The sequence below is a fragment of the Athene noctua genome, chromosome 7 (assembly GCF_965140245.1).
Source record: "Athene noctua chromosome 7, bAthNoc1.hap1.1, whole genome shotgun sequence".
Lineage (NCBI taxonomy): Eukaryota > Metazoa > Chordata > Aves > Strigiformes > Strigidae > Athene > Athene noctua.
In genome coordinates, this window is record NC_134043.1 from 22,741,788 (window position 1) to 22,766,804 (window position 25,017).

The following is a 25,017-nucleotide window of genomic DNA, read 5'->3' on the forward strand; positions in this document are numbered from 1 at the left end:
CCAGCCAAGAATTGCCTGGTTATTTTTTGAGGATTAACCAAGGTGTGGATGCTCTGGAGTGGCAGGACTTCATATTGGTCTGAGAATTTATCAGGTGTTAATTAATGTCAGTTACCTATTTTAATAGAAACCATTTGTTTTACGTAACCTTTTTTAGCAAAATTTCATTAGTATGCTTGGTTGACTTCGTGCTTTCTCTATGGTTGTTTCATTTAGTTTTTTGAAATATGCATGAATGGTTTAATGTCATGTAAAAACTGTCTATGTATAAACCTAGGCAACTGTCAACAGAACTAGTCTCTCTTCAGTCTGCTAGAAAAACAATTCGCAACTTACGTGTATAGGGCTGTGATTGCCAGAGCCTGTTCATGGTGACAGGTGTTGGATGTTCATCTGCTAATTTCTCATTAGAAACAATATTGTAGGCTGCTGATGCAATTTGGTCATTGGAGGCCCTGTCTTGATTTCTGTTTATAAAAAGTATGGCTATGTTTACCAAAATAGTTTAAAAAATAGTAGATGCATTTTTAATTTTTAAAAATTTGTCATAGAAGTATTTTGAGATTAAAATATTTGTTTTGTCATTGCCAACAAATATCTATTATCTGGGGTCTGTAATTAGGCTCACAGTTTAAGATAAAGGACGAGTGGTGCTTGCTGAGCTGCATCATTGGCCTTATTGTGGTAAAATGACCAATTTTGTTTTACCAGCTGTGACTTTGGAGGCAGGCTGAATGACAGGGAACACGTAAAGCTCAACAGATTTAAGTATTTCCAGCACATAACTGTGTGTGTCATTCAGAATTCAGCAGCAGTTCTTGCTTGATAAGTTTACTAATGTCTTCATGTTCTAAGGAACGTTGTGCTCCTGTATGGGTGTCTTGTACAGACTCAATCCTGCAGTCCTCACTGAAGCAAAACTCCCAGTGAAAAACAGCATCAGTATGACCATGGAAAGCACTGAATACAAGGGGAGAAAAACTCCTCACGAGCAATATATCTGCCTGAGGAAATAGAGCATGTAGTTCTGTGACTAATTATGAATTACAGAAAGAACTAAAGGAAAGAAGACACAAAGTTGAGAAATAAATAGTTGATTACTCATCTTGCATCAAAAGAGAACAGTTTCGAGACAAGCCCAGTTATATCCAGTTTTTGCAATAATATTCTTATCTACTAAGAATTTCCATTGCTTACAGTAGAAAATAAGACTATATTGTCCTTCAGTTTCCTATATATGTGGCAAGGGTAATTGAAAGGTTGCATGCAGAGCATTCTAATTTTACATGAAAAGAGTAGAACAAGTTGTGTCAGCAAGTTAACAAGAGGTAGCTTTTTTCTATGAATGTGTTCTCAGTATTGCAGAAACAGCCAGATATTGGTGAAATGTAGTGATCTTGGCTGATGCAAATATACAAAAGTCATAGAATTCCATGTGTTGGATTTAATGTAGTCTGGAATCGCAATCGCAAAGCCCTAGTTTGATCTTGGAGCTGAAGTGGTAAGACAAGTGTGGCTTCTCTGTGGTTTAGTATCTGATATGTATGTGAGTTGTTTTACCTTTTTTATGTGATTATGAATTGCAGATATCTTAATGATTATTAATTTCAAACTGCAAAAGACTTAGTGTGCTCACAAAAAATGCTTAAAGTGGGTTACCCTTGCATATAGCACAGAATCATCTAGGTTGGAAAGGACCTTGAAGATCATCCAGTCCAACCATTAACCTAATACTGACAGTTCCCAATATGTCACTTAGGGATATGGTGTAGTTTGTTATGTGTTTTTGTGTTACTGTAGAACTTGAGTTTGAGTCCTTATTGCAGCAATCCACTGCTGGAGGTACTACGGAAGCAATAGTGTTTTCTGCTGTCACCATGAAACAAGTTTGTGGTGTCATAGGCAAAGCAAAGGTAGAAAGCTGACACTCTTAGGCCCCTTTCTGGAAATCATTTATGGACATGACGCCAGAAAAGGGTGAGCTGATTTTGTACTTTGTAGTTAAATAACATCTTCCATAAGGGGGAACTAATGTACTTTATAGATGCTAATGAGTTAAAGTTCTGTTTATCACCTCATTGTAACAGATGGAATACCTGAAGCATCAGTTTAGTGACTTAAGTACAGAGGACCACTAGTTCTATGTTTTTACTACAAAGGCACTAAGAATAACGTGGTAGAATAACATAGTATCTTCTGTCAGCAAATACAAATTATCAAGCTCAAGAAAACATCTGCAGAGTTAGATTCCTTGGTTGTGTTGATTTGGTATGTGACATGCTTAGCCATCTCTAAGAGGGTAGCTTTCAGTGAGAGCTTAGTATCTTAGTAATTTGTTGGGCAAAACATGTTCTGAGTGGTTAAAAACATTACTTTCTCCATTAATCATTAACCCACAAATGACTAAATGTACTTCCTGAATGACATCTGCTCTGCTGGTCTGTTCTTCCATGATGAAATCCCACCTGTTTCCATCATAACAGCTGCAACTAATACAAATATCTCTGCGTCTTTTTTTTTTTTTTTTCAAAAGGTTCCTTGTGAGATTATTAATAGAGCCTCCAAACCATATGATTTTTGTAAGCAGTGTTGTTACCACCATGGAAAGACTTTAAGAACAGTGTGAACAGAAAAAACAAAACTACGTATTTCTTGAATAGTAGCTGAGCTTTTGAAAAAACAAATTACTTTGTGGTGAAACTCAAAACTTCACAGCAAATATTCAGTAGATAGTGTTGGTATCATTCTAAAAAGAAATACGATGTACTTCACAATACAATAAAAGTTGATCTTACCAGAATCCAAATTGTCAGATAGAGCACCATTCCTGCAAAATAAAGACTAAAAACATATACTGACTCCAGCTGCCTGTCCCTTGAAGCTGTTAACAGAGTTCATGCATGTATGATGTGTGGACTGATAATCATTTTCATTGTAGAGAAAGAGGTTCTTAAGAATGTGGCCTCAGTATAAATGAGGTGATTCATGATGTAATCCAGAATACTAGTGAGTGTTCTGTTGTAGAATGTCTTTTTTTCTCCCAGCTCAGTAATATGTGACCCTTTGCATTAAGTCCTCAAATGCAGTAAGAGACAAATTATTAAGGCTTCATAAAATACAAGTTTAATCTTAAAAAGTTAAATAGACTTCAGTACCTATCAAACCTTAAATTGCAGAAGAAACCTCTGGAAGATAACATAGTATATAATACAATATGTGATTTGTGAACACTTCTTGATATAAGATTGTACACTTAAATTTGAGCCATTTAAAAATTGGTCCACTTAATAGGACGTATAGGCTTTGCTCTATATGTTTATGTAATTTAACTGAAACAGTAACAATCAGAAAGGAAAGTAATTATATGCTAATTAACATGGAACCCATCAGAATTTAAAAGATTATTCTTACAAAAAGCCATCTTACTATGTAATATAAAATAGTCTGCCAAATGACACTTTAACAATAAGATCTATTTGTAATAGTTTTAGAGTTTACAGTGTCATCCAAACTGAATACAGACTGAAATCAAGACTGAAAATCCTACAGATTGCTGGCAGCAGTCTGGGTTAAAGGGCTTAAGTGGTGTGATGGCTAGGTTAATATTCCAGTTCCAGTTGATCCTTTCTGAGTCAGGCTGAATTGAAAGGGAAATGTTGGGAAGCACACTGTGAGCTATGCTGACTACCAGCTTCAAAGGTATTGACATAAAAGGAGAAGGACATGAAAAGAAAACTGTCAGTGAACAAGCAGCAGCAAGAAAAGCCCAACAGGCATCTGAAGAGGACGCATAGACAATTTGAGCATTACTGTCTTGATCATCAGTGTCTCCCTAGTGGAACCAGTAACATCTTTGTTGACTACCTGTGAGATAATTCCAGTAAACATTAACATTTTAAACCCCCAAACTTTGTATTTTTTCAGGAATCCTCCTCCTACTTTGCTACATCCTGAAAAATGGTGCAGAGGATTCAACCATTTCATTTCACAGTGAGTTTTATTTTCTTTTAAAAACAGTTAATTCAGCAAGGACTACATGTGTCAATCTAAAAGCAGAATTTGTTGATGGAGTTGTTGCTTTTGCAGGTCTTCAACTTCGGTTTTCTTTTCATAGACTCTAGATCATGCTTCACTTTCAAAAAGCTATACAGCACAGTTTGATCTTCTCATGTAATTTACTTTACGGCTTCTCTGAATGGACCTGGGACAGGTTTATAAATATGCCTGATTTCTTTGGTGGTTTTGCAGTGAAATTTTGTGTCAAGGAGAAAAAAGGGTTAGTGAAAATGACTACTGGTCAATTTAAATTAAGAACTGGAAAGACAAGGATGGGAATTGTGGCCTTTTTCCACTCTACTAATATTCAGTAGGTTGTATACCCAATATATGTAATTGAGCACCAGCTGTACCAAGAGTGTAATATGTTACCTAGACGGTACCAACTTTCTGGATGCAGCTGTGACTGAACTAAAATACGCTTTTGCTTTACTTCCTGCTTTTTACAGTGAAGCTAAGAAATCACAATTTAGTAGTTGCTAGCATTATATTCAAAAATCTTACAGCAACTTTTATGAGTGAATTGTAGGGTTCCTCAGGATTTCATTGTGACCTATTACAGCCTAAACTGTGTAATATGGGGAATAATATTACCAAACCCTTGGGAAGCTTACACTGATCAAATAACCAAATATTTCAAACACTACTCCTCAGATTGACTTTTCAAGATAGGTTTGAAAATACGCACAACTGCATTTTGAATCTGTTCTGTATCTAGTTACTTGTGGAGGAGTACAGTATCCTTACCTGATACCTTTTTCAGTCAGTTATGTAGTAGTGTCTTCCCACTTTTAGGAGAAGTTAAAAATAGACTAATGCAAATTTTATTAATAATCCCTGAAAAATATTCTTATTTACTATGCTGATCAGACAGGAAGGTGAGGTACACTCTAATGGTTGGCCTACAGAGGAAGATTGTTACTATCATTACTGCAGTGTAACTCAGAATCTCTTCCAGTGTAGGTAGTAGAGTACATTCCTCTAGAGCATATTGACCCAAGTTCTGTTTCTCCATAATGCATGTTCTTGTTTACACAGCAGTGTACATTGTGATCTGTGGTGGAATCTGTGTTATTACAACTGTCACTGAGTGGTGGATTAATTTTGTTCTGTTATTGAGAAACATTGCTTTTACAGTATTTATGGACTGTAGCCTATGTTCTGGGGGACTCTAGCACTGGTGGGTTATATTCCACTTGTGCTTTTGAGAGTCAGTGCATCTGATAAATAAGATTACACTCCTTTCTCAGAAACATTGTACATTAACCTTCAGCATTGTTATACAGATTTTGGGGTGGTGGTGGGGGTTGGTATCTTCCTGTTTAGAAGCCCCTGCAGAGCTTGATAACAATACAAAAAACTAAGTTTCTTTCTTAACATTTGTTCAGTCCTTTAGTTCAACATCCACTCTTCATAAAAAAAGTCAGATGTTAGTACTTTATGGCTATACTAGTTTTTAATCTTGTCCTTTGGGTTTTTGGTACCTTCAAATTGTATATTTTTAATCACATTGATTTTTAATTACTTCCTCTGACCAGCAACATCTGCAGGTTCTCAAACCTTGCTTTTCATTTCTACAGTATTATGCACAATGAAGTAAGCAAGTATGCTCACGCGCAGTCTCAACATGGAGAGATGCAACAATTGTAATAAATATGCTGATTCTATAACTACCTTCAAGAGAACACTGAAATGGAGTTCTCTGTGATGTTCCTTCATTCTCAGGCATGTGTTAGAAAAGTTGTTATGATGCAGAGGTTACAAGCAGTTTTTGTGGAGGCTTGGATTTACATTAGTAAATTTTCTAGAAAAAAAATAATGTAACACTGTATCATAGAACTGAAACCCTTTTGGCTGTTACTGATAATTGGCTCATTTATATGTGTTAGTTATGCCTTTGTTGATGCCCACCTTGTGACAGCTTAGTTATGATAAATTAAAAGCAGTGATTTTATAAATTCCATACTGCCTTTTATCCATATGTTAGGACCTTGCCTGATGTTTCTGTCACCATTGTGATGAGTGGTTAGCTTTTGAATAATTTCATTATCTACCTCCTTCCTGATGGCTAACATCATTTGCATAACAAGCTTATCTGGTTCAAGTTGTGGGCCAGACCTGTGTACTGACAGAAACCAAGCGTGCAGCTTTGGCTAAGCATACTTTTTAGTTCAGTTCTGTTGACACAATAATTCTATTTATGCCAAGATTGCCAAAACTGGTCATTATAGCTTTTTTCACCCCACATTCTCATCCCTCGAAATGCCACTGGCTCAAGAAGCATTTTTGTTTTAAGTGTTCTCTCCTGAATTATAGTGATTCACAACATGCTTGAGCTGGAAATTTCAGTGTGCTTTTGTAGGTAACTCTTTGAACTGTTAAAATAGTAATCATATATTTTTCAGAAATGAAGTCTTCATTTTTAACTATGATTCTGCTGCCCCAAGAGATACAATTTTGCAGCAGCATTTTAAATTCAGATGCATTATTTACAAAATCTGAATGGAAAGAAGGTCAAGATAGTTCTTAGCTTGGTGAATTTATGTTTCTATTCTCAGCATTGTTGGCCTTGAATTGAGATAAAGACTATAGTCTGTTGTCCTCATAGGGATTTTTACAATGAGATAGGTAATCTGAGTTAGATATTTGGTTTTAAAAAATTATGGACAAAATACAGTTTCAGCCAAGTCATCTCTAGCAGCAGTCTAATTTTGTATTTGGTTTCTACTGAGATACATGCAGCACATACATCCTTTGAAAAGGTCAGTAAAATTTTATGTATGCCCCGTTTATCTGTACTACTGTAATTGTCCATGAAGAACTTGGCTGCTCCATTCATAATGTGAGAAATAATTAATTATCTGTTTATTTTATCTACATATTAATAGGGTTTACCATTCCTATAAAGCCATGTAAACCACCACATCAGTTGTTGGAGGATTGGCTCCTAAAAATAATATACTTTTTTCTGTGTTTATCTCTATGTTGAAATAAAATACCAGTTTTAAACAGTTCACTCTATTCATTGACCATGAATGTTTGTGAATATTTCGATAGCTACAGCATAGATGACATTGCTCTCAAGATAGCAATTTGTGCCCACCACCATTTTAGACATACAGTGCTTCAGAATTTCTTCATGAAATAATAGAGGATATATGTTAAAATGAATTAAAAAACCCTAGTCACTAAAATTATCTCACATGCCGCAAATAATTTTCTTGGCAGTTTAAACCTTGACTGATCTCTAGGGGTAGATAGAAGAGTTAATATGTTCTTGGAGCAGAAGGATACAATAACCTTTATTTACATTACATCACAAAATGGTAATTTTAATTAAAATGAGCAATGGTATCTCCAGGGACAGACGTTCTCCTTTTAAATTTATTTAACCAATGATTAGCTATTATGGTTCTTTGAATTAATTAGTCATTCTTGCACTGGAGGGAATTAAAGAATTAAGAAATTCAGGAACTACTAAAGTCAAAATCTGAAGTTACAGAATTTGTGGTCACATTTATCATCAGAATGTAACTTCTATTTTAGCAATGACATTGCAAATACAATACAAATACAATTTTTAGTCTTGATAAACTCAGTTTTTGGTACTCAAACACAGACTTGCAAGCTGAATTTCACATTGATGAGTCTACATTCAGAGTTATTCAATTAATAGATCATTTAGATTAATGCTCCATTTAAGTTTAACTTTTGTGAATGCAGATCAATTTTTTTTCACAATCTAAGCAATTGTTTAGTGACATTCTATGCATATTACATAAAGAATATTTTATTGTTTCTGTCACTGAGAACATGGTATGCGTTTGACATAAGTCATTAATTTCACAGCGTCTAAGAAGACAAAGAGGTTTGCAAATGTCAAAAAGATACAGATTGTAATGTGTAAGGTTACCACCAAATCTGTAAGTTTTCATATTTTATTCATTGATGTAGACTCTGAGAATCTGTCTGCAGATGAACTTGAAATACTGAATTGTAGTACCTGACAAAAGATCTCCACCACTTTTGAGTATTGCATGACACGTTTTTATACAGATGAATGGGCATTTATAATGGATACAGTTATCTTCAGCTTTCTAATGAGCAGTCGTAAAAAACTACAGTTTTAGGTAGAGGTGGGAAATTCCCATGCAGGTTTGAAGTTCTGACCCCTAAAGAATCATGATAGATTTTACAAATGTCATAGTATCAAGATCTTTGACTCAGTAAAGCATGCTGTTGAGTTCCTCACCATTAGTAATAAGCACACATTCTTCCCTTGGTTCACATGATTTGTGGGTTTATTGGCTTGCTCAATTGTAAACAATAACATTAGTAAGTATAGTGTAGTGAGAAAGATATGTATCCATGATGGAGTGACAAGTCTATTTGACAAGCTTTGGCAATTCTAGGAATAGTATGCTGCAATTATCGTATCAGAGAGAACGTGTGAGTATCATTGTCTGATGAGAGTGTTTCCTTACTCCATTCTTCAGGCTCCTATTGTCATTAAGTGCTAGTATTTCAATTTCTCAAGTAGTCTCTGCCTCTTTCTCTTTCTCTGGGATGCTTTTAAAGCTTAATTTGAAGTTTAGATACTTCTGGAGCTCTAAGGTTATTTCCATTTATTGGAAGGAATTGTTTGCCATGTCTCAGCTTTACTTGAAAGGAAATGTAAAGGCAGGATGTTACTACATGGTTTTCACTTCCATAATATTTAGTAAAAGTAAAGACTAAGCATGGCAGAAGACTGAGGATGGTAAGAGGGAAGTGGTAGACATGAACACTAAGACGCAGGGTGTGAAGGAAGGAAGATAGCAGGAGTAAAGAGAAGTGAAATATGTCTGTGCTGATCATGTAGTAGTTTGTTTTTAGGTGTGTATTTATTTCTTCCAATTAAATTATTCTAGTTCTCAAAGAAAGGATGTGTTCTAGATGATCCAAGTTTGTTTGGAATACATTTTCAATGGTATGAAAGGCAGAAGTATGGAAATAGGAAAGCAGTAAAAATTGGGGTTGCAAAAAATATAAATTAAATAGTGATCCACCACTTCTGCCTGATAATAGTACCTTTGCATTGGACTGATGAAGCAACAGTAGAATAGCAATGCCATATTCCTGTCAGTAGATTTTAAAGTCATCTGTATTTGTAGAATAGAGACAAGAGTTCAATTCCTTCTTTTACAAGAAATTGAGATGAAGGGCATTTTGCCCAAAGTCACTCAGAGCTGGGAATGAAGCAGTCCAGCATACTTTTAGATAAAGGAAAGCTCCACGAAGCACTGATGCGCTTGCTGTCCTCCTATGGGCTGTGGGGTACGGGTCAGGTCTGGCACACCATAATGGGAAGAATGTTGTAACTGCCTGTGGACTCCCAACTAGTAGAACTAACCTGATCTCATCTGCCCAGGTGTTTGTGAATTTAGTTCAAATGAAGACATCATATCATGGCTGGGGCATCAGGCAGTCCGCTTAATGGTGTATAAGTGAGAAACTTTTCCCAGCTGCTCTGTGATTATGGCACAATGGATCTGCAGCTGCCTTTTTAGTGGCAGTCATTATTTTCTGGAATATAGGAAAGAACACACTAAACTCCAAAGGAGAGAAAAATAATTATGTCCTTAACTACCTTTCCAGCTATGACATAAGATATATAAGAAATAAACTGTCAGTATCGGACTGTGGTTTCCTTATCTCCTACATTCTCTATGCTCCAACTGCCTCAAATCAGCTGCATGCTGTAGTGTCAAAGGGGGATGGATACCGAAGGGAGAATGTTTTGTACAAATGCAAAACATACTGTTTATAATAAAATGCTTCAGTTATAAAAGGTTCTGAAGGCTCTTTGTGTTCCTGAGTCTTCAAGGACAGGCCAAAGAAATAGAGCAGACCCATTCCTGTAAAAGGCTAGAAACCCTCCATTTTCAAAAAACTAAATGTGTTAAGTATGTATTTTGAAATGCTCCCTGGAATTGTTCTCACTGAATTTCTGTTTTCTATGGTAAAATTCTAAGGGTTTAACATGAGCAAAGTCAGACCCATTCTAAGAGCTGCAAGAGGTGCCACTCCATAGAGTTTCTATTGTTCTCTGAACCATGTATATGAGCTAGAATAAATTGTTGTGTCTACTGAGCCCAAAGCAGGCTGGGAAACTTGTAATTTTTGGAGCTTTAGAAGAGGTAAAGCTATTTACCACACCTAATTTTACAATTTCAGTGTGAGTGAACCTTTGTTAGGTTTCAGATGTATACTCTAAATTACACTATGTGGTGCTTGATGTTAAAAATTAAAGAAGATTTATTAAGAAAACGGGTGCTGGTGACATTTCAGTGTTAGAATATTTCTCTTATTGTTAGGGAAGATCAGTAATTTACAGCATTTGCTAACAAAAGGCAGATCAATAAAGATATAAATGTGTTCTGACTGTGAGAATTTGTTAGGCACGTGATGATTAAGTACTTTGTCATAAATTCAGTCTTTCGTCCTGATATCTGATTGTAGCAGAAGGAAGAGTAAAGCCCTTGTTATTTATCATGGGATGCTGATTCAAGACAGGAGACCTGTTTAACCTATATACATACCCTTAGTGCTCAGAGTTGGCTTTTCCAAAGAGGCAACTATATATAGTTTGAAGATAAGGTTATTTGTATCCTGTATGTCCTGTTGAATTAGGACTGAAAACAGAAATGCTCTTGGCAAAGCTGTCACAGGTTTTTAGTTCATTTTTGCAAACGAGTGATCTGTAGCAGTGGGGGATGGGCACATCTGGGAATAGAAAGCAGAGAAGCTTCAGGGAAGCAGACCCATCCCTGCATCATTATTTCAAACATAATTTATGAAATGTCTTTTCTTCTCCACCTCTCTGCTGCATGTGACTGACCAGTGTCTTGACACAACAACATGTGCTACAAAGGTAGGAAGGTCAGAGTGAGGGATAGGAACAGAGCATTTTAACCAGTTAAAAACAATCTCAGAGATTGTTATTTTTCCTTCCTTGACTGGGAATTTTCTGACCTAAAGTACCTGGCCTAGGTGATCTTGCTTGTCAGTGTCTGTCGTTACATTTCTCTAAGCAGGGGAGTCAGCCCAGTTGGGGTCATGCTCTTGATTTCATTAATCTTCCACCGTGAAACAACTTTCTGATGAAAGTAGTTGGGAAAGTATGAAGAATAAAAAATAATCTCAGAAGCTAGAGACCTTCTTCTTCCTGCTTATGGTGAGCTTCAAGAGAATATGACCTTACTCTTTCTCCTCTCCCTCTGGGAAATCTTCATTCTAGATCCCCAGCTGAGTCATCTCTACCTTTGGGGGCAACCTGGTATCTGTTTTTTTCTGGGTTTGGGAGAAGAGGATCTCAGCACCTCAGGATGACCTGGTCCTGTTCAAGACCCCGGAAAGCTCTTCTGTCCCATTAGGAAAGTCCTAGCAAGATTCCTCATTGCTAGGCAGCGGGTACTTGTGCGAGCAGTGAAGTATTTGAAGGGCAGGGGAGAGCAGTGTAGATCTGTGTGAGAAGGAAATAATGGGGAGATCACCCTGATAGGCCAGGGAGCGGCAGAGAGGGACCAGAGGAGTGGCAAGAAGGACTTTTGTTGAACAGGTCGGAGACTTTATATCTCTCTTGCCCAGAGGCTGTGATGTGGATTCCCCAACTCTATTAGAGTTTGATACACAGTCATCATTTCTTCCAAATAATAACCTGTGCTTATTCTGTGCATGTAGATGATTAACAATGACTAGATATCTGGTTGGATATTTGGTTTATGAGTCAAAATAAGTTCCAGCAATTCACTGCCAGCAGATGAGAACTCATCAGAAATTGCAGCATTAATAAAATGTAATAATTGAGAAAACAAAATAGAGATAAATCGTAATGTAACTAAGCTGTAAGAGTTGGAGCTGCTTGGTTTCTTTATTTTTAAAGAAAGTACTTGTGGACAAATAGATCATAATAGATCTGATGAAACAGAATTTCTGAAAAAAATGACTGCTGCTGCTCTACTTAGGCTTGGCTGCAGTAGTGAATGACATCAGTAATTGTTTTCTATTTCTGAACACACAGGAGACTTAGACCGCCATTGCAGTTCTTGTGAAATCTATTTCCATTTATTCATTAGTAAATATTATCTCCTGAATGCTGATAAATATCTCTGCTTTTCAGTCATCTGATTTGCTGTGTGCAAAATGGCAGCTTACATTGCTGAGATATAGCAATTCCAACAATGCTATCATCCAAGTGCAAGCAGCCAGTGAATTTTTAGAGGCTGCCTCAGACAGGCCTGTGTGTATGGGAGTCTGCTCTTATCCCTTGCTAATAAATGCTTTATCTTTGCCTGTAATTGTGGCAGAATGGAAATGGTGCTTAGGAGCCTGGCTGTGAGTTTGCAGCAAATGGCTGCAACCTATGTTTAATGTAGTGACACTAATGAATTCTGAGAATTAATTTTCAGCTAAGGAAGCATGATGGAAGACACTAGAATTTCAAATAAGGTAATGGATTGACTTTTATCAAGGCAAACATGTACAATGTTTGTTTACTTTTCAATTTTTTACTTAGCCTTCCCATTATTTTAGATGCAAAAAATAACAGACTGAACATGATCATATTTTCATCATACCTTACATGAAACCCATCTTGTAGTAGATTTGCTAGTCAATCTGCTCAATGCAAAGCAGTCTCACCACTTTTTTAAAAAAAATATTTTTCATGGGCCAAACAAATTAGCTTAATTTGCAGGTGCAGCACATTTGTTGGTTTTGTATGTAATTGCAGCATGGTTGATGTTTGACTGTGCCTAAGCTAACTGTCCAAATTGGTCTTAAATGAATGCTCAGATGAGCACCTGAAGATATTTTAGTTTTCTCCTTTCCTCAGTGTTTCTCCTTTCAGTGATATGACTTCTTAATATTGGTTTTTTACTTGCACAACGCACACACTGGTTTCTGTTGGCTGCATTGAATATTTTCTGATAAGTGACTTTATAAAAGCAGTTTTGTTACTGTATTCTTCCTCTTTAAAATGTTACTTTTGCTGGATTTTTGTGTATTACTTCCTGATTTCTTTTTTTCTGGCCTTCACATCTCCTGGCTGAATGTACTGGCAACTTTGGACCCAGGCACCCATATAATTAACTTTTTCATACATTATTGTTCTATTTCAGGATACAGGTCAGTAGAAAACACTGTGATAATGTTTACCTTCATGCAGGCTTTAGCATAGTAAGAGGTGATATTCTATATTAAATAATTTTTTCTGAAGAGCCGTATAGTGTCAGTACTGCTTCCAGTGTAGATGATACCTTACCGAACACCTATAGTGACACTGGCAGTCTGATGCATCCATTTTCACTAGCACATATGGTGGCTCAAGAATTGTTATTTTACAGGTAATGTTGACTAAGAATAGTAGCAGCACCCATTTAATGTGGCACTAAAAGCAACACAGCCGAAACAACAGTGTGTAGAAGCAAAGCACGTAAATATACCTTGGAATATTAACAGGTCTTGTCTGTATAGAGAGGAATTAGGACAAAGGAATGTGCACCAAGGGGAGAAACATAAGGACTGTCTTTTCAGTGTCACATGACAGCTCTCCATCCTGCACTCCATCACAGCAGGCCTGCGGATGCACCAAATTAGTACTGAATATCTGAGTACGCACTGAGCCCACAGTACCTACTGTGACTAAGCTGCAAGATGGTTACTGGCACTTGAAACATAATAAGGAGTAATTTCTAGAAGTGGTTATGTCAACAATTCTGCTGTTTCAGAGCAGAAGGAGAGTGTATATGCCATCACACTGCAATTCTCTATGGCCTGCCTGGTCTTTCCGCTATTGTGTTTCTAATGTGCTAGGAACTTACCATTTAACTTGATGGATTAAACCAGCTTCAGTGGAGATGTACATTCTCCTGTCAGTTTCTTCCCTGAACTGGAGTAGAAGTGCTCACACAAGAAGTTACAGATGTGGATTTAAGCCTCTGTCCCTCACTCTTACACAGCTGTTAGTTACTAGCTCTGCTTTGTTGTTGCATCTCACTAACTGTCTGAAAGGGCTCTGTTCTTCTGATATAGGCACAAACTTGGCCCAATATAGGCGTGCTCTGTCTGAGCTTGGAACAGAGACTTTGTTCATAGAATCATGTGGATGTGTCTTGTGTCATTAACAAATTCATTAGAGAATGAAGGCTGCATGTAGATGAAACTATATATAAGCTTTGACAGTTGCATAGCAGAAGAGTAGCATGCATACAAAGTGAATAGTCAGCAGGGGATTGGCAGGAGTATACAACAGAAGCAAAGGTTATCCTAAAGTAGTCTTCAAGACCATCTCCCTGACAGAACCTACCTATGCTTATTAAAACACACCTGCCTGACCTAAATGGCTAGCATTTCAGGCACATAATAGAGAAGTTAAGAACTTTTTTCCCTAAGATGTGTTTCTTCTGTCTCTTAGACATTTGAATGTTTCACCTAGGGGCCATCTATATTGAAAAATTTCTCTTGCAACTTCTGAATCTTGTTCACAGAGTGTCCTTGGAGTGTATTGTTCCAGAGCTCAGAGTAGAATTCGTATTAACAACTGCATACCACCATGTAAAAGATTTGTATGTTCTTCACACTTTTGGTAAACATGAGATATTCTGTCTGGAACTGTGTCATTTCTTGAAAAGAATCCGTTTAAACTCTAACGTTGTTACTATCTGAAAAGTAACTGCCATGACATTAGGGCCTGTTGCTATAGGATGGGGTAGTAGTTTTAAACTGAAAGAGGATAGATTCAGACTAGATATAAGGAAGAAATCTTTACAATAAGGGTGGTGAAACACTGGAACAGGTTGCCCAGAGAGGTAGTAGATGCCCCATCCCTGGAAATTTCAAGACGAGGTTGGACAGGGCTCTGAGCAACCTGGTCTAGTGGAAGATGTCCCTGCTCATTGTAGGGGGGGTGGACTAGGTGACCTTTAGAGGTCCCTTCCAACCCAAACTATTCTTATTCTATTATTCTATAACATAGCTTCACTTGGATTCAGTTATATTACTAAAAAATTCCTGATGTAGTCAAATTTAACAAGAAAACGTATATATTAACACTATGGCATAAATATTATAAATGTGTAATTACTGTTAGAATGGTAAAAATCACATGAGTGCAAGAGCTTTTCAGCTGAAATCTACACTTCAGATACTTGCCATTAATCTGTGGGTTTGTATACTGCATAGCTTTTGTTGTTTGGGGGTTTTTTTCCTCTTCCTTCCTGATAAATATTATCTTTCTTTTCAAATGCTTTTTTCTTTTTTCTCAGGAAACATATAAATTTAACCAGAATTGGCATGGACTGTATTGTCTGCGCGGGTGTATTGACTTTTAAAAACCATGGATCACAAAGGAAAAGCTTGGAGGGGGGGTGTTGTCAGAACCTGTTGAAGGCAATGATGGATCTCTTCATGGGGGGGAATGACCGGTATTTATAGTCTTGCACTCAGAGGGATGAAGATAAGGCAGATTCTGTTACTTCAGTCTTTCTATCAGGAGCCTACAGTTCTAGCCTGTAGCAAAATTCACCAAAATAGTTATAAAACTGGTAGCACATTTTACAGACTGTCTTTTTTGGACTAGATGTACCAAGAAGTTCGGAAAATGGTTTTCAGGAACCTGAAGTATTAAAGTTATGTTCAAAGATATTTCAGGATCATTTTAAGACCAGACTTTAGGCTTCAGTAAAGTCTTTGAGGTGAGGCTAAACTTTAATCATTTGCTAATGTGTTTGGTAGTATTTGAAATCAATCAATGTGTATGATTTTTTTAGTTTAAATTTTGCAAATTGCTATTGATACTGCTAGAACGTAAATTATTCTAAAAGGTGTTAAAGTTTCATTGAAATTCGACTAAAAAGATAAACTTTGTGATATTTGGCCCTGCTAAGGAAGTACTTTAGGTGTATCACAATATCAGCAAATATGCGATGTAATTGTAAAGCATGCATCTCATCAAATAAACTCATCTTGGGCTGTAATTTGCTGAAATGATAGGTACTAGAAGGGAGGTATATACTGGACTGCAGTATTTCTTTTTCACATTCTCAAATAATGTCAATATTATTTGAGCAGAATACAGAATACTTTAATATAAAGACAGAGAATACTTTAAAGCAGTCTAATCCTGTTAGATCATTCTTCTGTTTGGACTGTATTATTTCAGCTTTATGTACAGAAAATAATTAAACTGTTGTGATGGCTTCCTCAATTTTAAACCTCCATTATATAAATTAGCATGATACTTTATCTTCATTTAATAGGATGTATCTCTTTACTCATTGCTATATCACCTGTTCCTATCACAGACAGAACTTTGATACCCTGGCTAGCATTTAATTCTGACTCATTTATTTATTTCTCTTCCAGTCTGAATTACCTAGGTTTGGAGAATTTTCTGATTCTTATGCTAACATCATTGCAACACAGAAGATCTACCTAAGCATTCATTTTAAAAACAAAGCAAAGCTCTGTATCAAATCATTCTGACTGGTGTTGTATCACAGGTTTCACTTGTGGTTTTTAGTAGGCTATATCCTACACTTCTTAGTCAAACTCTCATCAGAGAATAGGTAGAAAATTAAAGTGAATTAATTATTTTCTATTCATCTTAGGTTATGTTTAATGCATATGAACTGTACAGCACTTACAGGATGCGATGCCATTTTTTCATAGTAAGCTAGTTACAGTTAAAAAGAGAGATTAAATAAGCTCAAATTCATAGTTTTTATGCTAGTATACTTTTAAGATTAATTCATTTAGTCAAGTATTTTATGCCAGATTTATTCCAATGTAGAAGAAGATACTTGTTGCATACTGAGGAACTCAAATTTGTGGAAAAAGAAACTACTGCATAATAACAGTCACACAGTAAGCCAACTCAAATCATACTGTAATGAAATCTCATTGCCTGAGACCACTATTTCTCTGTCACAGGTGTCTTATCAAGGATTTTGAAAAGCGTCCTTCAGTCACCCATCTTTTGGAACATCCATTTATTAAACAAGTACATGGTAAAGATATGTCTCTGCAAAAGCAGCTGGCTGAGCTCATCCAAGAACAGCAGCAACTAGGCTCCATAGCCAAAACAAGGTACTGTACAACATATATGCTGCAGCTCTCCTTCCCCACTCTAATCGTGGAAGCACAAGTTGAAACTTTGAATTCACAGACATGTACTGTTTCAAATGTTCATATTAAGTGCATTGACTAGCAGTATTATTAGCAATAAGTGCTGCATGCCATGTGAATGCATGAGATATGTTTTCCCATTGACAGTTTTTAAAGCTGATTTGATCAGCCATAGTGCAACCTTCTCCTTAGCCCTCTTTCTCCCACTGAATTCTGTTCTATATATATTCACATTCGACTCCGAGATGCTAATTATTCCAGAATGTCCTGGTTTGTGGAAATACATATTGGCATGATGAAAAATTATGCCATATTTTGGTAACAGATCTTTACAAATACAACTGTGAACAATGAAGTGACTGCTAGAAAAGGTTAAGAACAGAACACTTTAAAGTTTGCTGTTTGATTAGATGCTATTAGTAAGACAGCTATTCAGTACTTAAAGTAATTGTTTTGTTTGTTTAATAGTATCTGTTATTTTTCATTCAGCCTAGTAATTAATTTTTAAATGTGTTTTAAAAAGCAATGAATTATCAGCAGCAGTGGAATTTTTTACTTTTGAGGCTGATTGTAAATATGTCTTAGTTTAGTTGTTGTCCAGAGGGTGGCAGAATTTCACCGTTTCAAAAGAGAATTAAATGCAAATGAACACACCTTCCCAAGATCAGCAATCATTCTGTAATATGAAATTTGTCTAGAGTGATATCAGCTCTGTCCCATTGTTATAAACAAACACCTACTAATTTTGACGAAGAAAATGAAATGTCATGATTCATAAGTCATTAACATGTATATACTTACATGCCATAAGACTGTACCTAAAATCTAAAAGCCCAACAAAAATGTGCATGTTAAAATAAAAGAATATCTGTAAGTACAGTTTCAAAGTGATCTTGACTTCTGTAGGGCTTTTTTTTCCTTATTTTTTGGAAAAATATACTAGGAACTGCTTCCTGTGAGTGAGGGAGCTATGCCAGTGTTACAGTAGAAGTTTCTGCTTTGTCTAGCCTCCTAAGCAGACCTCCCCCATATAACACCTCACAGATCAGATTGCCTACACCTATGGGTTGTCTGGCCTGAAAGGTATCACAGTTTTCCCAGCTGTTGACCAAACAGAAGATAGAGACAGAGTGAAATGATCCCTGTGCTGAAAGGAGCTCTGAAATGGATTCTTCATGGTATCCCAATACATTCTTCTGGGATCTATCTCTATAATGTGGAGTGAGAAGGAACCAAGACCAAGACAGCATTTCTTTCCTCAAGCCCTTACATATATTAACCAGGAGTGCTGTGACAGACAAGCTTCTGCACCTTATGCATGAATGGAATGTAGGAAGGATTTTGCTTCCCAGCACTGCCATTATGAATCAGTGCTCACCTAAGGGAGTTTAACTCCTTGTCAATCTTGTCACCACCTAACCCATCTTAAATATTTTGTTTGCCAAGGGTGATTATTGGCAAATTGTGTGCAGTATCACTTGCAAATTGCAGGGGTGAAGTGGACTCTATTGCAAGGGGTTTAGTCCTAATCTTATCCTCCCTACCACTCTAAATTCTATTATTGTCCCTGATGTCCCCAAATTTACTTGGCCAGCTAGTCCCAGGTTCCCTGTCCCAGGTCGTTATCTGACCCATCTTTCCCATCAGTCTTCATTCACTGTTCTCTGTTTGTCCTTAAGGCTTTGTTCTCCTGTTAGTCAGCTTCTTGTGTCATCTTCCTCTACCGCTCTATTAGCTTCTGTTTCTAATCTTCACCTTCTTCAGCAAGTCCTATTCCTGGTTCTATTTTTCCAGCCATTTCTCTGTTCTTAGTGTTCCTCCTCACCTGATAATGTAGCTCACAGCCCTCTTGTGCTTTCTCATCACTGAATTCACCTTTCCCAGTTCTGTTATAGTTTCTCTTCTACTCTTAAAGCTCTACTCTTAGCAGACTCTTTGCATCCATCTTGTTATTTCCTGGACTCTTGGTTTGCCTTTGGCCATCATGCCTCTGAACTAGATAGCTTCTTCCTCTGCTAGTGAACGATAGGAGGAGAGACATGATCAGGTTGCTGGAGAAATAGTCATCTTTACCTTCACTTTGAAGCCAGTGGGCCTAACTGCTATTAAAGAATGTGTTTCTGATTGTTGTAGCATTATATAATGGTATCCCGTGTGGTGTAGTCAACATGCTGGAAGGAAGGGATGCCATCCAGAGGGACCTTGACAGATTTGAGAGGTGGGTCTGTGCAAACCTCCTGAAGTTCAACAAGGCCAAATGCAAGGTCCTACACATAGGTTGAGGCAATCCCATGCACAAACATAGGCTGGGCAGTCAGTGGACTGAGACCAGCTCTGCAGAGAAGGACTTCGGGAGTATTAGTGGATGGAAAGCTGACTATGAGCCAGCAGTGTGTGCTCGCAGCCCAGAAAGCCAACTGTATCCTGGGCTGCACCAAGAGAAGTGTGGCCAGCAGGTCGAGGGAGGGACTTCTCTTCCTCTACTCTGCTCTCATGAGACCTGTGGTGGGGTTGACCTTGGCAGGGTGCCAGGTGCCAACTAAAGCTGCTCTATCACTCCCCCTCCTCAACTGGGTACGGGAGAGAAACTATAATGAAAGGCTTGTGGGTGGAAATAAAGGACAGGGAAAGATCATTCACCAACGTTATGGGCAAAACAGACTCAACTTGGGTAAATTAATTTAATTTATTGCCAATCAAATCAGAGTAATGAGAAATAAATCTTAAAACACCTTCCTCCCACCCCTCTCTTCTTCCTGGGCTCAACTTCACTCCTGTGTTCTCTACAGGGGGATGGGGCTTGCGGTCAGTTCATCATACATTGTTCTTGCCGCTCCTTCCTCTGCAGGGGGAGGACCCCTCACAGTCTTCCCTGCTCCAGCATGGGGTCCCTCCCACAGGAGACAGTTCTCCGCAAACTTCTCCAACATGAGTGCTTCCCACAGACTGCAGTTCTTCACAAACTGCTCCAGCATGGGCCCCCCACAGGATCACAAGTCCTGCCAGCAAACCTGCTCCAGCATGGGCTCCTCTCTCCACTGGTCCACAGGTCCTGCCAGGAGCCTGCTCCAGCACAGGCTTCCCCCAGGGTCACAACCTTCTTCAGGCACATCCACCTATGCCAGTGTGGGGTGCTCCACAGGCCGCAGGTGGAGATCTGCTCTACCGTGGAGCTCCATGTGCTGCAGGGGCACAGCTGCCTCACCATGGTCTGCACCACGGGCTGCAGGGGAATCTCTCCTCCAGCATCTGGAGCACCTTCTCCCCTTCCTTCTTTACTGACCTTGGTGTCTGCAAAGGTGTTTCTCTCACATATTTTCACTCTTTTCTCTGACTGCAATTGCTCTCCCATAGTTGGTCTTTTTTTTTTCCTTTCTTAAATATGTTATCACAGAGGTGTTACCACCACCATTGGTTGGCTTGGCCTTGGCCAGCAGTGGGTCCATCTTGGAGCTGGCTGGCATTGATTCATTTGGACATAGGGGAAGTTTCTAGCAGCTTCTCACAGAAGCCACCCCTGTAGCCCCCCTGCTACCAAAACCTTGTCATGCAAACCCAATACAAGGACCTCACCTGGAGTACTGTGTTGAGCTCTGAGGCACCCAAAGTAAGAAGGACATAGGCCTGCTTCAGCCAGTCCAGAGGAAGGCTGCAAAGGTGATCAGGGGGCTGGAGCATCTCCCCTGTGAGGACAGGCTGAGAGAGTTGGGGGTGTTCAGCCTGGAGAAGAGAAGGCTCCAGGGAGACCTTGGAGCATCCTTCTAGTACTTAAAGGGGGCTACAGGAAAGATGAGGAGGGACTCTCTATCAGGAAGTGTAGTGATGGGATGAAGGGTAATGGTTTTAAACTGAAAGAAGGTAGATTTAGATGAGATATAAGGAAGAAATTCTTCACTGTGGGGGTGGTGAGGCCCTGGCAGAGGTTGCCCAGAGCAGCTGTGGCTGCCCCCTCCCTGGCAGTGTTCAAGGCCGGGTTGGACGGGGCTTTGAGCAACCTGGGCTAGTGGAAGGTGTCCCTGCCCATGGCAGGGGGTTGGAACTAGATGATCTTGAAGGTCCCTTCCAACCCAAACCAGTCTATGATTTTATGATCCATACTTGTTCTTTGAAGCACCAGCCCACTTTGATCAGGGCTGAGAGCATGCTCAGTGAGGACAAAAATTCAGTGATCATTTACTATTGAAATCTACCATCATACTGTCCAGAATGATGAAGTGCTGATTTTCCAAAGATCTGAAACTTGGTCAGATTGGTACAAACTTTAATGAGGTTGCAAAAGCATATCCCTGTAAAATATCAAGTCTGTGTTAATACTGGGCTACAAACATAAGATGATTACAAGAGAACCAACCACCAGGAACATCTAATTATAACTTCCCCAGAGAATAGACATAGTCTCATAAGAGTAAAGAGCTTGGCTCTTCAGTAGGAAGATGGTACCCCTAGGAAAATTGGTATCAATTAAGAGCCTTTAAAAGCTCTGCAATGAATTTATTAAAAATTTTTCAATACAGTATCTGACCACAAAAAACCATGACCAAATGGTACTGTAAAACAATTTACTGGCGTTCATTTGTGGTGATCTATGGAAGTCATCTGGATGTATAGTCACCACGTCAAAGTAAATAGGCGAATTAAACCCCACGTTTACAAAAACCTTTCTATTATACCATTGGATATATGTGCATGCTTTTTCTATTTATTGATGTGCCCATGAGTGGCACAATGAAATGTACATTAATTCCCTGGTGTTCAGAGAGAAAGAAAAGTAGATGGCCTTTTTTAGGAGTACAGCAACACTACATGATGAATCATTTGAAAGATAAGTAAAAGAGTTTTCAGAGCACAAGCTGAAAATTTCCAGAAACTGGAAAATCATCAGGATGCTGGTGTTAATAGCACTTCTACTGTGAGGGAACCCAGGGAGTCACTGATGACGACAACTGATCAGGAGGTATCTGGGGTTTGTCTCATTTGAAAGTCTTCCAGTTTCAGTGCTTTGTATTTGCATCTTTTGATTCTTTTCTGACTCAGCACTTCTGGGTTTTTTAGTAGGCTTCTCTTACCAGTTGAGCCATGCCAGTTTTGCCTATTTTGGGACATCACTTAAGGTTGTGCCTGAGAGCAAGCCTGCAAACTAGAAAGTCAGTATTACTGATTTAGAAGGTATGATGGAGAGATGTGGAGAGCTGATCTAGCAGTTCACTGCTACTGAAAAGGCAAGAACTGGCTTCTTTCATTTTCCCACAGCTCCCAGGAACAAGCTCATGATACTGTTTTTGTCACAGCTCCAGTGATTGTCAAAACCTCTGAACTAGAACTTCTAAAATAAGAGAAAAAAACTAAGCTAGCAGAAACACACAGATAATTTTTCTTCTCTCTTAGTGATTGCAGAGGGGTGCATTAACTGATACAGCTGAAGTAAAGGAGGGACTACTTCACATGACCAGGAATAAGGGGGAGAGGGGTAGAAAGAAGCAAGTTGTTCCCTTTTGGCAGGGTCATCAGGGTCAAATTCTGGAGCTGCAGACTGAAACATCTCCTTAATTCAGTTTCTTTCATTCTTCATTTATAAACTTTGTGTGTGGCATAGCTAGGCTTAACATCAGCACAGCTCTTCATTGGGGCACTTAATTGACCTTGCTGAGCTCAAAGGAGCCTACTAACACACATTTGTTGCTATCATCACTTTGTTTCTGACAAACATACTGTTGTCACTTTGCCATGAGATAAGTTACTAGAGAGCTTTCTACTCTATTATTTCCTTTAGGTTAGAAAATAATAATAAAAAGAAAAGGCTTATGCTAGTGAAAAATTACTTTTAAAATGAAAAATGGCTCCTGCCATTGCTCATGCTTCTTTTACTGAAAAAGTTGCTCTTTGAAACTTTTCCACCAGATTTATTTTTCCCTAAATTATTTTAATCAGTGAGATGCAGATATCTTCTGACATAGTGCTTAGGGATGTGGTGTAGTTGAGAATGGTCAGTGTTATGTTAATGGTTGGACTAGATGATTTTCAAGGTCTTTTCCAACCTAGATGATTCTGTGATTCCTATCCTTATGCAAACAGGTGTTTTCAATTTTAGTAAACTCAGCCAGGATACCCCTCTTTCCACACTTGTAATGAGAATATTCTTTTTTCATCTGTTGGCATGTTTTAGATTGAAATCATTGAGTTTGGCCATGGTCTTGAGTGAAGCTGAAATTTCAGCATCAGCTCTCCACTCCTGCATTGCCTGTTTCTTATACTCTCATGGGGAAAAACTTTGTGGGAAAGTCCAATGTCACGGCTGCGTAAGGATGAGCTCTGGGTACTATCTTTATCTCTTCTCCATATATCTCTCCAACTGATAGTTTATAAGCTATCAGTTAACTGTGTGTGTTTTGTCTAATGATATCAGGGCATAAATGCTAATTAACAATATACATTTAATTAACAGCTTTGCCACAGAAGCAGTTACATGAAGTTTAATTTTAAGAATTCTATTCAGTGGTAAATAGTCCAGTAGTTCTATTTTTATTAAAGTTCTTTAATCCTTAAAAAACAGAGGTTAGTACATCAGAACATTGTTTCACATATATTAGTTCCAGCAATGCTGAATTTTTCTTTGCCATCTATTCTAAAGTCAAATACATCATTATTTTTTAACACATGCATACTGATTTGAGTTCATTTTGGGAGCCAGAACATTCTTATTCCCATCAATATGTAGCTGCCTCTAGGCAGGAAGCATTTCTTAAAATCAAAGAGGATGGTGTCACAGGCTCTCACTTGTTTTTTTGGGTTTGGTTTGGTTTGGTTTTGGTTTTTACTTTTATCAGTCCTGTACTCACACAAAAACTGTGAAATGCATTTAGGTTATTCAGTGTCCTTGTTCATAAAAACATTGTGAGAACATGAAATGTAATTAATTCCTGAAGACTTGTACCTCATGTAGTATTAAATTGCAGAACTGTAAAAAAATAGGAATCTAAGTCACAGAGAGGTGTGGACAACAGAACATGCAAACATTGGTCAGGAATGATAAGCAGAATCATAAAAATATTTTAGTACAGTACTAATAACTGAGTGTTGATGAAGACTTTGTGGCTAATTCCATAATCTCTAAGTAAAGGAAGGTACACAAGTCAAGTTGATAGTAATCTTGCTGTATTTCAGGCATAAATTCTTCAAGATAGAGATTCATGCAACTGCATGTAGGTAAAATACCAATAATGTTTAGGCACCCTCTGAATTATAATACAAAAACATGGTAGAGGTTTGTGTTTCATTCTCTCTCTGAGTTACTGTGTAACCTCTGTTATATCACTTACCCTCAATATTTCTCTGTTCCTCCACTTATGAAATGCCTATTAATAGCTTTACTTAATACATTATACCTGCAAAAAATAGAAAGCAGTTTGTCTGAGCCAAGAACTTTGTCTTTTACTTATTCTGTAAAGCCATGCTATAACTTTGGTCACTGGAAACCTGTTAATGAAGAGAAACATGCATAATGCCTGAAGCTTGAGCCTTTTTTTCTTTCATTGTTTCTGCCCTAGAGTCTGGAAAGTCTAGGCAAAGATATGTTACAGATTATGGATAATGTTAATTCTCACTTAACAGTAAACATTTGCTCTGTGTAGATTATATTTTTGTTAAACAGTGTTTGGGTGTGTTTGATAATACATTAGGGGAGATTATAAGAGAGAGCTGCTCACTTTCTAAATATGCCTTTTGATATCTTGAACTCATTCGTGTGGTCAGTTGCTTTTTTGAGTCATAGTAGAAGAGATTCCAACATCCAGGCTG

The 25,017-nt window shown here is 37.9% G+C and overlaps 1 protein-coding gene across 18 annotated transcripts in view; it reads left to right on the top strand.

Annotated features, from left to right (window-relative positions):
• MYO3B (myosin IIIB) overlaps positions 1–25,017 on the top strand; it is a 212,665-nt gene that overhangs the window by 73,089 nt on the left and 114,559 nt on the right. For 17 of the 18 annotated variants that reach the window (XR_012633931.1, XR_012633932.1, XR_012633933.1 and 14 more), the window contains 2 exons: positions 3,925–3,990; positions 17,029–17,184. Coding sequence is in view for 15 of the 18 variants with exons in the window: in XM_074910360.1 (XP_074766461.1) it covers positions 3,925–3,990; positions 17,029–17,184 (222 nt within the window). In the remaining 3 variants the exon portion in view is untranslated. The remainder of the gene's footprint in view (positions 1–3,924; positions 3,991–17,028; positions 17,185–25,017) is intronic. The other variant, XM_074910370.1, reaches the window with a different exon arrangement.